A 14,775-nucleotide genomic window follows, 5' to 3' on the forward strand; every position below is an offset into this window, starting at 1 on the left:
TTAACAAATTAACTTGGAAAATGGGTGCAGAAAAGTTGTTCTTTGTAAACTAAACTTTGGCTTTTGAATACAAAGTTCTAAGTATGTGAGTTGGCAAACCAATGGGGCAGGGAGAAAAAAGGGTCTAGGTGGTTCCCATGTGCTTCTTTACAAAGAATATATGTCTTCCTCTGTGTATTTGCTCAGCAAAAGTGGAGGCATTCAACAGGACCGGGAAAGATCACATTCTAAAAAGAACTGTTTCCCCTTTGAACAATGACATAAGAGATTTTATTTTTATATATAATGTAGTTTTATCTAGGAATCAGACTTCTTTCTCAGTTTATCTGTCTACATATTTATATCCAGCTTATAAAGAAAAGAAACAAACATAATAGCATTGCTATGACTGCTTGAACCCACAATTCAGCTGCTAGAGCTGTCAGCCTACCAGGAATAGCCCCCGCTTCAAGCCCAAGCCTGAAGAAGCCCATTTACTATTTTAATGACAAGAACGTGCGAATGTGGGCACATGAAATGTGACCTTGGAAAGGAATGCTCTCCATACCAGGAAGTCTTTGAGAAGGCTTGAGTTCTTGCCATAACTAAAAATCTGACGATACATTAGCAATGACTTCATCCCCAAATGAAAGCCAGCTGCCCTCTTCCGTAATCCTCAGGGAGAATCACACCTAGAAAAGACTACTTTGGAAATAACATGCAGGAAGGAGACTTCCTTTTCTCTTTTGGATAAAATGAAGGAACCAGTCTATGTGAGTACGGAGGGTATACCTTGCAGACCCTACTGGAAGGGCCTATGCTTCTCCACTGCAAGCAACTGCAGAGGGCTTAACAGAGACAAGTAACAACAACAAGAACAATAAAAAGGAGGAAAAATGGTTAATGGGGTTTTTCTGTGGGGCTCATGAATGAGGAATGTAGAGGTGACATGGTCTCCCCCAACGTAAGCTTTGCATTCCAGCAGTTCTGACCCTTCAGCCTTCATTGCACATCCTGGCTTTCTCTTTAGAAAAATGGAACCGTTCCATTCCAGTTGATGGTGGCCTCTGTCCACTTGGTTCTGATTACCATCTCCACTGGAGAAAACCGTCTTCCTGGTCTGTGTTCATCGTCACATTGATTCCTTTCCCAGTAATGGGAGTGAGTATCTGAGGGAGGAACAGCTGGCATTTAGACCCCAGCTTATGTACACCATCCCAGAGGAAGCCAGGAAGGAAGGTAAACAGGATGGGTGGGCAGGAGTTGGGCTTAGCAAGTTGTGTTCCTAGAACTGGTTAAGCAGAGAGGAATGGGATATAGAAACGCCCCATACAAAACAAATGTGTGGTACGCTGGGTCGTTGTGTATTTTGGAACATGAATATTGATAAGTCACATTCAGTATTGTAATGCACGGTCCAACACCGTGACATAGAGCCAGGTGTAAGTCACTGGATGATGGTGTCAGGAAAAACAGGAGAAGGGGGGAGCTGTCACCTCTCAACGCTTCTAAGGGTACATTTGCATTTTGGGGTGAAGGGTGAGGTATTCTAGTGAGGTAGTCAAGAACTGAGTTCAAGGCCCATATTTGTTCCAATATGATGTTTGATAACATACTTAAGATCTCTCAGCCTCATTTACTTTGTTAGTAACGAGTTATTGGCCACCTGAGTTTCCTCTATGTAGAAGTAGGTATCATAGTATCTATCTCATGACTGTTGGGAGAATGTAATGAGATAATATATGCAAAGCTTTCAAGACAGCGCCCAGAACAGAATGTTTGGGATGCATGTGAGCTAATTAAAAAATGATGCTTTCCTCAAAGAAGACAGTCAAGTAGAAATGATAATATATTTTAAAGAACATATTGTCAATGTCCCACTAAATTAAATTTGCTAATATATAGTGCTCATTATTAAAGAAAAAGAATTAGGAGCTTCCTAGATAAAACAGTCACTAAGCTACTTTTCCAGATTTAGTCAGAATAATGAAAAAGGCTTAATGGCAGGCCTGCGATGCTAAATGCAGAGTCACACATCAAATCAACAAGGCTCCCTCGGTGAAGCGAAGGTGTGGAGACAGACTTCCGGTCTCATCACTCTTATTCCCTTGTCCAAAGGGCCAGTGTTTAAAGACCTCTTAAGGTTAGTCTTTTCTCCTTATGAGTTAAAAAACTAAATGTGGTTGAAATTGAAATGAAATGACCCCTGTGGTTGTCTGCTTTTCCCATTGGACTGGACCCTCCTAAGGTTTGTAGGGACTGTGCCTTAGTTCATTGCTTTCTTGGTGTCAAGCACAGCGCCTGGCACTTAGTAGGCCCTCATAAATGCTTTTTGAACTAATCTGAACAGAAATGCACCATCAGTTTGGTTACTTATGTCACTGGATGATCATCTAATGTTCCACTGTGGGATTGAATTGGCCACTTGAAAGCCCCTTCCCCCCAACCCATTTGTTTTTCCAGTTTTTTCCTTAGGCATTAAATGCCTTGTGCTCAAAAATAAAAGACCCTGGAGAAGGCTTTTTGGAAATTTGACTACACCTTGTGTTTTCTCTCTAACCTAGAGGTTGTTTGTTCCTTTGTGCTACTTCTAATCCTCTGCTTTTATTTGCAGCACGTTTGGAATTCCCAGGTTACAGTCCTGGGGTTTCGGCCCATGGGGTTCCTGAGTTGGTTTCATTTCAGAAATGAAGCCTAAGCATTTTCCTGCAGACCGAGCATGAATACCCACACAGCTGTTAAACGTCGGCAGCCCATCTCTTGGAGCACATTAAAGCACACAGCCCTCAGAGGCTGAAACGCTCACCTATTGTAAGATGCGCAGGCTTCTTCTGTGAGGGCTGGCCGCTGTAAAAGTACAGATCAAAGAGACGCTCCATTTTCCAGTCTGATAAGAGCTGCCTGTTTGTGCTAAAAAGGACACTGTAATTGCCACTGATGTTGCACAGCCAGATGGGTAATTTGGGAGTCTTCAGCATGCTGCCCACCTGGCGGGGGGAAAGGAGTGCAGGTGAACACACAGACGGCACCACGTCACGGTAGATGCTGATACGTCGTCATGATCACAAAGCAGCTCTGAGGCGTCTCGTTGCACTCATAGCCGTGCAGAGCACTGTGTGTAGAGTAAGATTTGAAACAAGAGCTTCATCGTGAATGAATTTACATTTATGAATGGGTGGTGTGGTGGGGGTGCCGCATTTTTTCTCTTAATGGATTTTATTTAAAACATTTTTTTGAGGGTAGTCTCATGGAGAAGGTGGAACCACTTTCCGTTTGGTTTTGAACCAAGGTAGAGAATACATAGATAAACTGAAATATAAGTGGAAGGATAGAATAAGGGAACTTTAATTTCTCTTTTTTATTGACCAGTGTAATTCCCACTAGTGTTTTGTGTCCTATTTCCAAGATAGGACAATATTTTATTCAGCAGGTGTTTAAACTTCTGATAACACTAACCATTTAGAATATAGAAAAAAGAATATTTAGGATATAGAAATATGCAATACTTTGAATATAGGAAAAAGCTTCAGGGAAATGAGGGGAACACACATACACATATGTTCACATAGCTTCATGTTAATATGTAGGTCAATTGTGGAGCTATACAAAGTGTGATCAAAAAATACAGTGAATGTTTAAATTAAAAAAAATTATTACAGTAAAAGACACATTGCCATGAATCCCCCTCAAAATACTCCCCCTCGCTTCAAACACACGTATCCCATCGTTCTTGCCACTTTCTGAAGCAGTTCTGGAAGTCCTCTTTTGTGAGTGTCTTTAGTTGCGCTGTCATGGCTGCCTCCATGTCCTGAATCGATTCAAAACATTTACCTTTCACAGTCATTTTGACTTTGGGGAAGAGCCAGAAGTCGCACGGTGCCAGATCCAGTGAATAAAGTGGATGAGGACACTCTGTAATGTTTTTACTTGACAGACATTGCCACACCAGAAGTGATGTGTGACACAGAGCTTTTCCATTGTGATTGAGAACTATGGTGAATGCTGCTGCCTAGCATCATCCAATGGAAAGGGGGGGATCTTCAATAAGGGAAATGGCGCATCGAGCCTTAGTAACAGCGTGTGACAAGTTTCAACTTCTTCAGTGCAGTCAGTCGGGAGTGAGCTACTGTTGAGAGAAGGTGTGTTTTAAAGTGTGTTTTAAATCACCCTCCATCAATGACAGTGCTCCGTGTCACACATCACTTCTAGTACATGGCAATTTCTGTCAAACAAAAACATAATGATGTGTCCTCATTCACTTTATTCACCAGATCTGGCACCATGCAACTTCTGGCTCTTCCCCAAAGTCAAAATGATTCAGGACATGGAGGCAGCCATGACAGCGCAACTAAAGACACTCACGAAAGAGGACTTCCAGAACTGCTTCAGAAAGTGGCAAGAACGATGGGATAAGTGTGCTCAAAACAAGGGGGAGTATTTTGAGGGGGATTAATGACAATGTGTCTCACTGTAATAAATTTCTTTTGTTTAAACATTCACCATATTGTTTGGTCATACCTCATACTTAGAGCCGAGTGTACCAGTTTCATATTATATATAATATTAAGTTTACTATTTTAACCAGCTTGTTATCTGCTTTTTTCCAGGCAACTGTCAGTTTGGCCTTGAATTATCATAGCTAGTGGATTAGACTCACAAAAGCACCACTCTGGCAAGCTCTGCAGTAAAAGGGTTCTGCATACTTCAGTAGCCCCCGAGGGAATTACGGTATTATAGCACATTTCTATTAAAAATATCTACCACTTTGTTTAAAGAAGCAGAGAAACACATATTTTTAAAACGATTGTCATTTAAAATGGGAAAAAAAAAACCCATCATTTCCACGTGATGCCTGGGAGAGGAACTGGACTCTTCGCCTTGGTGTGTCTTACCATAATGGTAGGATCCCATTTTGTCTCTTTTCTTCTCGGTCCTCAGAGTTGTACTCTGGGTCCAGGAACAAATTTCTGTCTTATGGAAAATCCAGCTTTGAAAAATTATCACGCATTTTGTAAATCCAAGCATGAAAGGCTAACTTGACATTTTTATGTCTCAATAGTTCTATTCAAATCTTGTTTTTATTTAGTTTAAATTCTTTGGTTGTGGTGAATCATAGATGCTTTTGTCTTTAAGCTTTTCTGTTTTCATTACCATAGAAAAATTATGTTATTGTGTTTGGAAGAAATGACCTCAGTTTTGGTTGATAGTTTAAAAAGACGTACGAGCCTAGCACCCCAATCTGCACTAGCTGACAGTGGGTGCAGGATTTTCTCATCTACTCACACTACAGTTAACCTCTCTGGGCTGAGTATAACATGAGCCTCTCACAAATCAAACGTGGGGCAAGTCGCCCACTGGCTGCATCTGAAATAAAACACAGAGGATGTGCCACTGAAGCAGCCGCATGTGTTTACGTTCCAGAATCCACCCCCAAGTTCAAAATAACATTGTAACCATGCATTAGTTATAGCATAAGTGCTTCCTTAGGCCTTCTTGGATGGCATCTTCTATACTAAAATTATAGGTTCTCAAAATATGACATGGAATTATTAGGGTTGGAAAACTTGGATAAACTAATTAGGAAATTGAGGGGGGTTTGTAGTAAAATGCCACTCATTTTAAGCTTCTGGTAGATATTCTGGCTGCTTTTAAACCAATAAAGTTCCTGTAAAGTATGTTGAGGTTGAGGTAATAGAATATGACACATATGATATTGTTTTACACACAATCTTTGTAATGTAGGCAAAATTCAACTGGCGCTCAGATAATATACTCTGCAAGGTGTGACATCACACTATTGTTACTTTATGCAACAGTTTTCTTTCCTGAACTCAAAGCTATTGGAGAATTTATTAGAATAAGAGGAAAATAAAGTACAATCGACCCTCAAACAACACTGGGCAATTGAAAATCCCTGTGTAATTTCTGACTCCCTCCAAACTTAAGTTGTCCCTCCATATCTGTTGGGGATTGCTTCCAGGACCCCTGTGGGTACCAAAATTCACTGATGCTTAGTCCCCTATAAGCATATAAAATGGTATAGATTAATGCATACTCAGCCCTCCACATCTGTGGACTCCCAACTGCAGATCGAAAACAGTATAGATATTTATTGAAAAATATCCACGCATGAGTGGACTGCACTGTTGAAACCAGTGTTGTTCGAGGGTCACGGTCGTTATAAATACCAACACCTCCAACCCCCAGAGTGACCATCCAGAGACCCCACACTGAGCAGGCGGAGCCTTGCTGGCTTTGAGAGATTCTGGTGAAAAGGAAAATGTCATGCATGACTGTCCTGGTACTTTGGGCATTAAATCTCAAAGGAGAGCCTTACGATGATAGGATGATAGCCGAGAACACAGCAGGGTTAAAGTGAATCCTACCAAAAATAAACGAAGCACCCCCCCACGTTGAATCCAGCCCAATATTACACCTCCTTCTTTTCTTGGCCGACCACATAATCTGTTTGATTGGAATTTTTAGTTAAGAATTTGTATTGCTTTCAGGTAGACAGAGTTTATCAGCGATCCCCCCAGCCCAGCAGGATTCTAAATATGTTTTATTGGTGAGATTCCACCAATGCAGAATTAGTTCATGCTGCCTCATGTTGCCATGGCAAAAAGGAAATTAAATTGTGACACAGCGGTGCTATAAATAAAACACCTTTCTTCTTAAGTTCATTCATTGTAATGAGCCCAGTAGGTTCGCGTTACATGCAGCAATCAGATCTTTCATAACATGTATCATTTAAGCCAATGTACGTCTCCAAGGACAGGAAGAAGGATGGACAAATTCTAAACTCTGGAGGCCAAGAATTGAGTCCATGTAATTCCTATTTTTTTTTTTATGCCATCTAGAACAATGGTGCTTAGAATGTGCCTTTGCGTAATGAGCTTGATGTTGCAAGTCCCAAAGCCCCAGTCTGGTAATCTGCCAAGGAGAAAGGGGGTGGGAAACTTGTACTTTCTTTGCTGATTCCTGGAGATGATCCCATGCATAACTGTTAGTGGTCTGGTTCTCCTCTCTGCCGCCTGGAATGCAGAGTCGATGTAACTTCTCTCAGTTTGCAGGTATGTTGGCATGTTTGCAGGAGGCTCTCTCAGTGACTTCCTGGGAGGGCTGTGGGTGCAGCTTCGCTTGATACTTTCATGGTTGGATTTCTTTCTAACAGTCTCTTTAAAGGGAACATGTAAAGAGGGAAGAGGGTACGACTGATATACTCTGGCAGGGCTGCTGGGGGAGTAATTCCAGCAAGACCTAAATGGCTTCAGTCCCTTCTCAAAATCAGAGTTGATTTTTCTTCTCTGTGGCAGGTGTGAAGATAATGTGAACCTCCTCAGGCTTTCCAGATGGTGTTAGACTCAAACTGCTTTATGCTCTCACTTAAGTATTAGAACCTCACACTCAAACCTGTATCTTCAAATAAAAAAGTGACAGGAGGCTCCAAAAGACTGCCTCATCCTGTGGGTAGCTGGCCGTGTCCCACGGGCACCGTCAGTCTGCTGGACTCTAGGGGGCTTACTATGTCATCTAATGAGAACTCCATTTAAAAAAAAAATCTGCCCCACGGGGCTATGACATTGGGACTGAAAGACGTGTGTTTTTGCAATCTCTGCAATTTTTATCCCAGAGTAAAAAGAGATTTACTTTGGAAAGACAGACAGCATTACACAATGAGTTTCCCCTCAGCAGATTCTGTCAGGGAGCATATTGGTTTTCTTTTCAGCTCAGCAACCTTTCTTATATTAGGTTTTAATTGTCAGTGCGTACAGTTAGTCTTCCGCTGTATAACAGGCATCCTAGGCAGGAGCCCCCAAATACCCACAACACACTTATTTATATATGCAGTTGGCATATTCACAGTACGTATATGGAGTCCCCATGCCGCGCGGAGTAGAGAGGAAGAGAGTGACGGGGGGTCTTCAATCCAGTGATACTTAAAATTACATCTGGCTCTTTTCTGAGCATGATTCTGCTCTGCCTGGTATTTCAGTTCTGTGATAAATTATTGTGAAATATTAGACTTCTGCATACACTGTAGCCCGATGGGTTCTGGTTAGCACATCTCTGAGTGCCACTGAGCTTGCCGCCTGGCATACACCTGACAGATGCAGTCTGCCAAGCCAGCAGGTGAAGGCGGGAAGACACTTTAGAGAGTGTGTGCCCCAGGGACCTGCAGTTCACAATAAATCCAGACTCACAATTGCTCAAACCTAGAAGTCAACGGATAAGGCTGTAGCTTGTCGAGCACAGCTGTCATCCATTCTAAAGCCCCGAAATGATTCTGCCACCACCAAAATGTCATAGTGCAGCACCCGTGTATGTATTAGATTGGTGCAAAAGGCCTTGTGGTGTACAAGATTAAAAATAATCGCAAAAACCGCAATGACTTTTGCACCAACCTAATATCCTAGCTATTCAATTTTATAGCGTGCAAGTCCACGTCTGGAAGTAAATATTCACATATGATAGATTATAAAAGCAACTCCAAGAATGGGCGTTTGGTGTTGGCCCTGTTATCAGAAAATAAGCGACGATGACAATGACAGGCAGCATGGGTTGGAATGTAGACAGATCTGGCTCATAACCCTGGCGCCGACACTTGGGCAAGGCGCCCACGCTTTTCTCAGTCTGGAATTTCTCTGCGCGAAATGAATGAGCGGACAGCACACACTGGACGTAAACTAGCACTGGTGAGGACTTGGTGGAAGTGAGCCTTAAAGGAGACAGGATGTCATTGCAAGTGGCTCAGAGAGAGGCTGGCACCAGGACATACTCGCATACGTGGTGCTAGCACGACCGTGAATAAGGAAGCTTCACATACACTGTAAGACCCTATGTAACGCCGCCAGTAGGTTCTGAGACTTTAAGCAAAACGACATCTTTAAGCAAAACGACACAGAACTTGCAACCAATTTTACCATGGACTGGTTGATATGAAACAAGGTATCCTATGGTATCTCGTCAACGTCGTAACAAAACGGTGTTGAATGACATGACATTATCCGAGGGCCTGCTATACTTTCTTTAATTACCATTTTTAACAATGTTGAAAAAGTATAAAATTATACATATATACAGAGGGTGCCAAAAAAAAAAGTACGTACATTTTAAGAAAGGAAAAAACGATATTAAAATGAAGCTGATGGTAATCACTTTGAGCACCTCTTGTAATTGCGGAAGTCAAATGTGACTTGTATGCGTCTTTTGTTAGCGGTCTATATTATTACAATTTTAATAGAGTTTTTTTTCCTTTCTTAAAATGTGTATACTTTTTTGGCATTCTCTGTATATATCGATTTTTAATAATATAGATGAGTTATGGGTTGCTTTTTTTCCTAAAATAATGAGCTGATATAGAAAGAATAAAAAAGCACCTTCAGATAAAATAAACTTCATATGGATACGTGTATACGTCTAACATATTCATCTATTTCAGCAGTTCAGTAAGAAAACTAACCGCCAGCCTATATTTGCTCTTTAATACATTTGTTCTGAAACCAAACTCCAGGCGCATGACAGAGACAACATAATGAACATTCTCAGGGTTTCAAACCATTAGTGCACAATTTCAGACAATTTTCTCTGAGGGCAGGATTCACAGGAGTCTCCCTGGGGATAGAACAGTGCGTCCAAGAAGGAAGGATGAAAAGCCACATTAGTCACTTTTCAAAAAGATAGAAGCATTGTGGATTTGATTTCTATGTCGATTTTAAAGCTAACCAGAGCAATTTGCATTCTTTGCCCTACTTTAACTTTGTGGGCAAGCATTACGAGGGTGGTCCTGTTTTCTGGTACATTTTGTCCTCTTCCCAGCAGGAAAGCTTTTATTTTTTACCTTATGCCTCAGCCTCTTGACTGACTTAAAGGTCCTGGCAAACATCCACTTTGTTATTGGAGAATATTTTAAAATCTTCAGATAATTTTTGTTAGAGCATAATTTAGCAACCCTATTGGTCTGAGCTGACTTGAGTAGAAAGAAATGTGATCTAGAGAAAACGATAGCACTGAATGCCTATAAATTCTTGACTCTCAGGTTATTGTTCTCTCTCTCTGCCTCCTTTCCTGCCTTCCTTCCTCCCTCACTCTCTTTTTTTGTGTGTGTGGCATAGTCTTTGATACAATCCATTTTCTCAGAGCAATTTAGTAGCTATTTAGCAAACACCTGTTTAATTTTAAGCTAAGGTAAATTCTGAAACTTGCCCCCAAAGCCTTGCACATGTTACAAAGGAACAGAAAGCTGTCAACCTTTCTGATACTGAAAGAAGATACCCTTTCTTGTAATGTCAGTTGAAATAGCTAGTTTTCCAGTTCCACACAAAATGGATTTAATCATCCAAGCCTGACCAGATTGTTTCCCCTCTTTTTTTAGAGCAGTGGTGCAGCCAGGGGCAATTTTGTCCCCCAGGGCACATTTGGCAGTGTCTGGAGACATTTTTGGTTGTCACCCTAAGGGGCGGTCCTAGTGGGTGGAGGCTAGGGAGGTTGCCACATTATCCCACAATGCACAGGACAGCCCCCTCCACAGGGAACTATCCAGTCCAAAATGTCAGTCGTGCCGAGGTTGAGCAGAAATTTCTAACCCTGGCTGCACATTAGAATCACCTGTGGGCTTTTAAAACTTCTGATGCCCAGATGCTCCCCAGACCAAACGGAGTCATTGGGTAGGACCAGCTATACAATTTGTGAGGCCCAGTGCAAAACGAAAATGCAGGGGCTGTTGTTCAAAAACTACTAAGAATTTTAAGACAGCAAAGCAGAGCATTAAAGCGCGTGCAGGGCCTTCTAAGTGTGGGCCCTTTGGGGCCCAGGTCCTATACACAGAAGTTGGACACTACCCTGGGGGTGACCCGGGCATTGATAGTTTTAAAAGCTCTTCAAGTGGGCCAAAGCCTTTAACAAACACCTCACCAAAGGAGATATATAGACGGCAAAGAAGCATGTGAAAAGATGTTCCACATCCTATGGTATCAGGGAAACGCAAATGAAACAACAGTGACGTGCCACGACACACCTAGTAGAGTGGCCCGAATCCAGAACCCTGACAACACCGGATGCTGGTGAGGAGGTGGAGCAACAGGAACTCTCATCCCTTCCCGGTGGGAACGCAACGTGGTGCAGCCACTTTAGAAAGCCATTTGGCAGTTTCTTGCCAAACTAAACACATTCTTAACATAGGATCCAGCAATTATCCTTTTTGGTATTCACCCAAAGGAGGTGAAAACATGTCCATACAAAAACCCGCACAAGAATGTTTATAGCAGCTTTATTCATAATTGCCCAAACCTGGAGACAACCAAGATGCCCTTTGGAGGCGAATGGCTAAATAAACCCTGGTACATCAGTGGAATGTTATTTAGTCAATGGAATATTATTCACAATATTCCAGGGCTATGGAATATTACTAAGGGCTATAAAGAAATGAGCCATTGAGTGTAAAAACACATGGAGTAAACTCAAATGCATATTACTAAGGGAAAGAAGCAATCTGAGAAGTCTGTATGTATAACATAAATAGTATGTATGACATACGATGTACATAGTATGATTCGAACCACATGACATTCTGGAAAAGGCACAACTATGGAGACAGTAAGAAGATTGGTGGTCGCCCGGGGTTGCAGGGAGGGAGGACTCAACAGGTGGGGCACAGAGGACTTTTAGGCAGTGAAACTACTCTGTATGTTACTATAAATGTGGGTACGTGTCATTATACATTTGAATGTACAACATAAAAGGTACGACACCGCGCGTGACCTGTAATGTAAACAGTGGGCCCTGGATGATAATCCTGTGTCAGCTGGAACAGGTGTACCATTTCGAGGGGGGATGTTAATAATGGGGAGGGGTTATACGGGAAATCTTTGCATCTCCCCTCAATTTTACAGTGAACTTAAAACTGCTCTAAAGAACAAAATCGATTAAGAGAACTAAACTCTCCTGGTGATTTCAATGTGCAGTCAGTATTGAGGTCACAGTTCTCTCACATTTGTTGCCTGCGTCTTTCCTATGGCACTCAGTGTATGTGGTGGATTGGCCCATGGACTCGTCCGACTCGTCTTTGTATGGGACACAGAGCCTCACCGTTAGGAGCTGCCAGATGCGTGTGGCTGAGGGAAATACTTTACTCTTATGCCAGGTCATCTATTACAAAGTCATATGTGTATAGGTCCCATTTGCTTGCCAACAGGCTTCAGTGTTCATGACTTTGTGTGCTCCTCACATCAGTCCCGTGGCTGCAAGACAGGTGTCAGGACGCTAATCCGTAGGTGAGGAAACAGGGTCAGTGATTGGGCCAAGTCACACCCCTGTGAGTGGCAGGGCAAGGCCTCCTAACAAGTCTCCCGGCTTTCAGACCAGGGATGTTTCTAACATGTTGCAGGAACGTCCTCCCTTTTATACCAAAGTGTGCCCATGGGTGGCATGTGGCATGAGAGGCATCAGTGGCACAAGGGGTGAACTTTAGTTGTTTAAATATGTATTAGGAAAAAAATAAATAGCATGTCAACTCCAAGGCTTGTATTACTGCTGCAGAAAAGGTTAGATTCAAATTTTAAAAGTGAGTTGATTTAAAGAAACATATTAAGCAACTAATAGCAGAGGTGCTGTGGAGATATGACAAAGCTTGTGAATTACCTACTCAAATGACGGAAATATGAGAAACACTGTTTTAAATCTTTGTAGTTTATAATGAGGATATAGTGAAATAATATCGTGAAAGAGCTTTGTAATAGTAGACAAAGCACTAAAATTATTGTTGTGGTTTTTGTGTTCCCACTCCTTAAAAATTGCTCCAAGTATATCCTGCCATTTTTCTCCAAACTGAGTCTTGGCACATTGCTGGGCTCCGATAGATACAGAATTCTAGATTGTGGACATCTACTGACCAGACATGGTGGAAAGAAAAGAAACATATGTAAAACAAAATCTATAAATTTCCTATTTCTGACTTAGTTTTCCTTGTCATTATATGTATCAGATTCTAAGATGAATTCCCAAATCATCTGGAGTGATTAGGAACTTGATAGTAACGAATCCAGTCTCTGTCCAGGGTATGTTCAAAGTATTTCACATTTATACAGTAGAACTCTTTGCATCCATTAAATATGATGAAGAACATATAAATATATTTGTGTTTAATGAGAAAAGCAGGCTTCAGAAGAGTAAAATAAAGCATATGTGTATTTGTATGAGAAAGAAAAGAAAAAGAGAAGGAGGCATTTTTAGAAGAATTAACCTGTGGGTGATAGAATTGGTGATGGGATCAATTTTACTTTTAGCTTATCTGTCACTTCTCATTTTTCTATGACAGACCTAGATTTCAAAGTTGAGAAATAACAAGTAAACTTTTAAGATACGTGTGCACACAAAATATTCGAATTCTAGCATAGAAACACATTCTTGTCCGGATGCCATCACATGCCATCACATGATTTGTATGTATTGTGAGATGCTGATTGCATATAACACATGGTAGCTGGAGCCAACAGTAGGAGGAAAGATGGGTGAAACTATGGATGTAAAAGCACCTTATGTATTGTGAAGCCCTGTGTACACAAAAGAAAGTTTGAGCTGGAGCAAGGAGAGGGAAGGCTAGGACAGGCGCTGAGCAGCAGGGGACTCGATTGGTGTTGGTAGCTGGGAGAAGCTGGGAACCGAGAGGTCTGGAGGTTTTTGTCACCATCACTTTGGACTGCATCCCAGCTTGTCTCAAGGCCACTCCAGAGAAGTAGTTGCTTTTCATAGAATCTACCCTGCCTTCCTGAGCTTTAGGATGAGCTTTCAAATTTTGTGAAAATGTCACAGAAGCATTTTTGATTTGTGGTTTGAGATGAATATATTTGCTTCTTCATTCTCTCTCCTGTTTTTTTTTTTTTTTTTCCAGAATCTCATCTTACGTAATTCTCTGGTTGTACTTTTCAACAGCACATTCTGCATTCTGGTTGTCAGAAGTTGTAAATCCCCTGAGCTGGAAAACTTTTTCAGAGGAGTTTCATGAGTGGGCTCCCCCTTTTTTTTTAATGATTTTTTTTAAAGTCTTTGGGTAATAGATAGACTATGTGCATTCGTTTGCATAAAGGATTGGGAAGATACCCATCCGCTGCTGACAGTGCTGATTTCTGAGAAGGGGGGTCTGGGGCTGAGGGACATGCAAGGGGACTTCCCCTTGATCTGTATAGTTCAAGTTTTTTAAAAAAATTATTTGCACACTATATGTGTTACCTATACTCTACATAAAAATATATACAATAAAATATGAAGCAAGTAGAGTTGGCTATTTCCATTTAGACCTGAAAGTCTCCATGTACATATGTGTTTGGGTGGGGTGTGTGGGGGGGGTATGCAGGAAAGCAGTAAAGGCAAGCTCATATTTGAACTACGTGAATATAGAGACTTAAAAAAAAAAGTCAAAATATTGACAGTCTGGTGGTGTGGTTGAGAATCAGAGCACACTCACCTGTGAAAGCCTGTCATCCTTGGAGGTGTCCTTACCCCACTGCAAATAGCCTATGTCACTGCGGGCCAGGACTCCGTGCAATAGTTCCTGAGACTTTCCGTTTTGACAGCCATTAAAGACATTTGGACTTGCTCTTCCAGTTAAAATCATGTTCACAACTGCCTAGATAACATATTTTTACAAATGTTTACATTTTAGGTAGCAATGACACAAGGACTTCTTTTTTCTTTTAATAATCATTTAAAAATGACCATTTCTACTGAAAATAATGAAATCACACAATATATAATTCTGGAAAAACATAGGTCTTGAACATTTGGTAGTGTTAAAACAAT

The 14,775-nt window shown here is 41.3% G+C and overlaps 1 protein-coding gene across 1 annotated transcript in view; it reads right to left on the reverse strand.

Moving 5' to 3' along the window:
- Positions 1 to 1,005: 1,005 nt before the first annotated feature.
- The window catches only part of MINDY4B (MINDY family member 4B), a gene marked incomplete at both ends in the record, with an annotated part of 33,814 nt that continues 20,044 nt past the window's right edge, over positions 1,006 to 14,775 (reverse strand). Inside the window, 3 exons of the mRNA XM_081072624.1 lie at positions 1,006 to 1,148; positions 2,786 to 2,966; positions 14,441 to 14,602. Of these exons, the coding sequence (XP_080928750.1) occupies positions 1,006 to 1,148; positions 2,786 to 2,966; positions 14,441 to 14,602 (486 nt within the window). The remainder of the gene's footprint in view (positions 1,149 to 2,785; positions 2,967 to 14,440; positions 14,603 to 14,775) is intronic.

This window comes from Rhinolophus hipposideros (assembly GCF_964194185.1).
Source record: "Rhinolophus hipposideros genome assembly, chromosome: 2".
NCBI classification, from domain to species: domain Eukaryota; kingdom Metazoa; phylum Chordata; class Mammalia; order Chiroptera; family Rhinolophidae; genus Rhinolophus; species Rhinolophus hipposideros.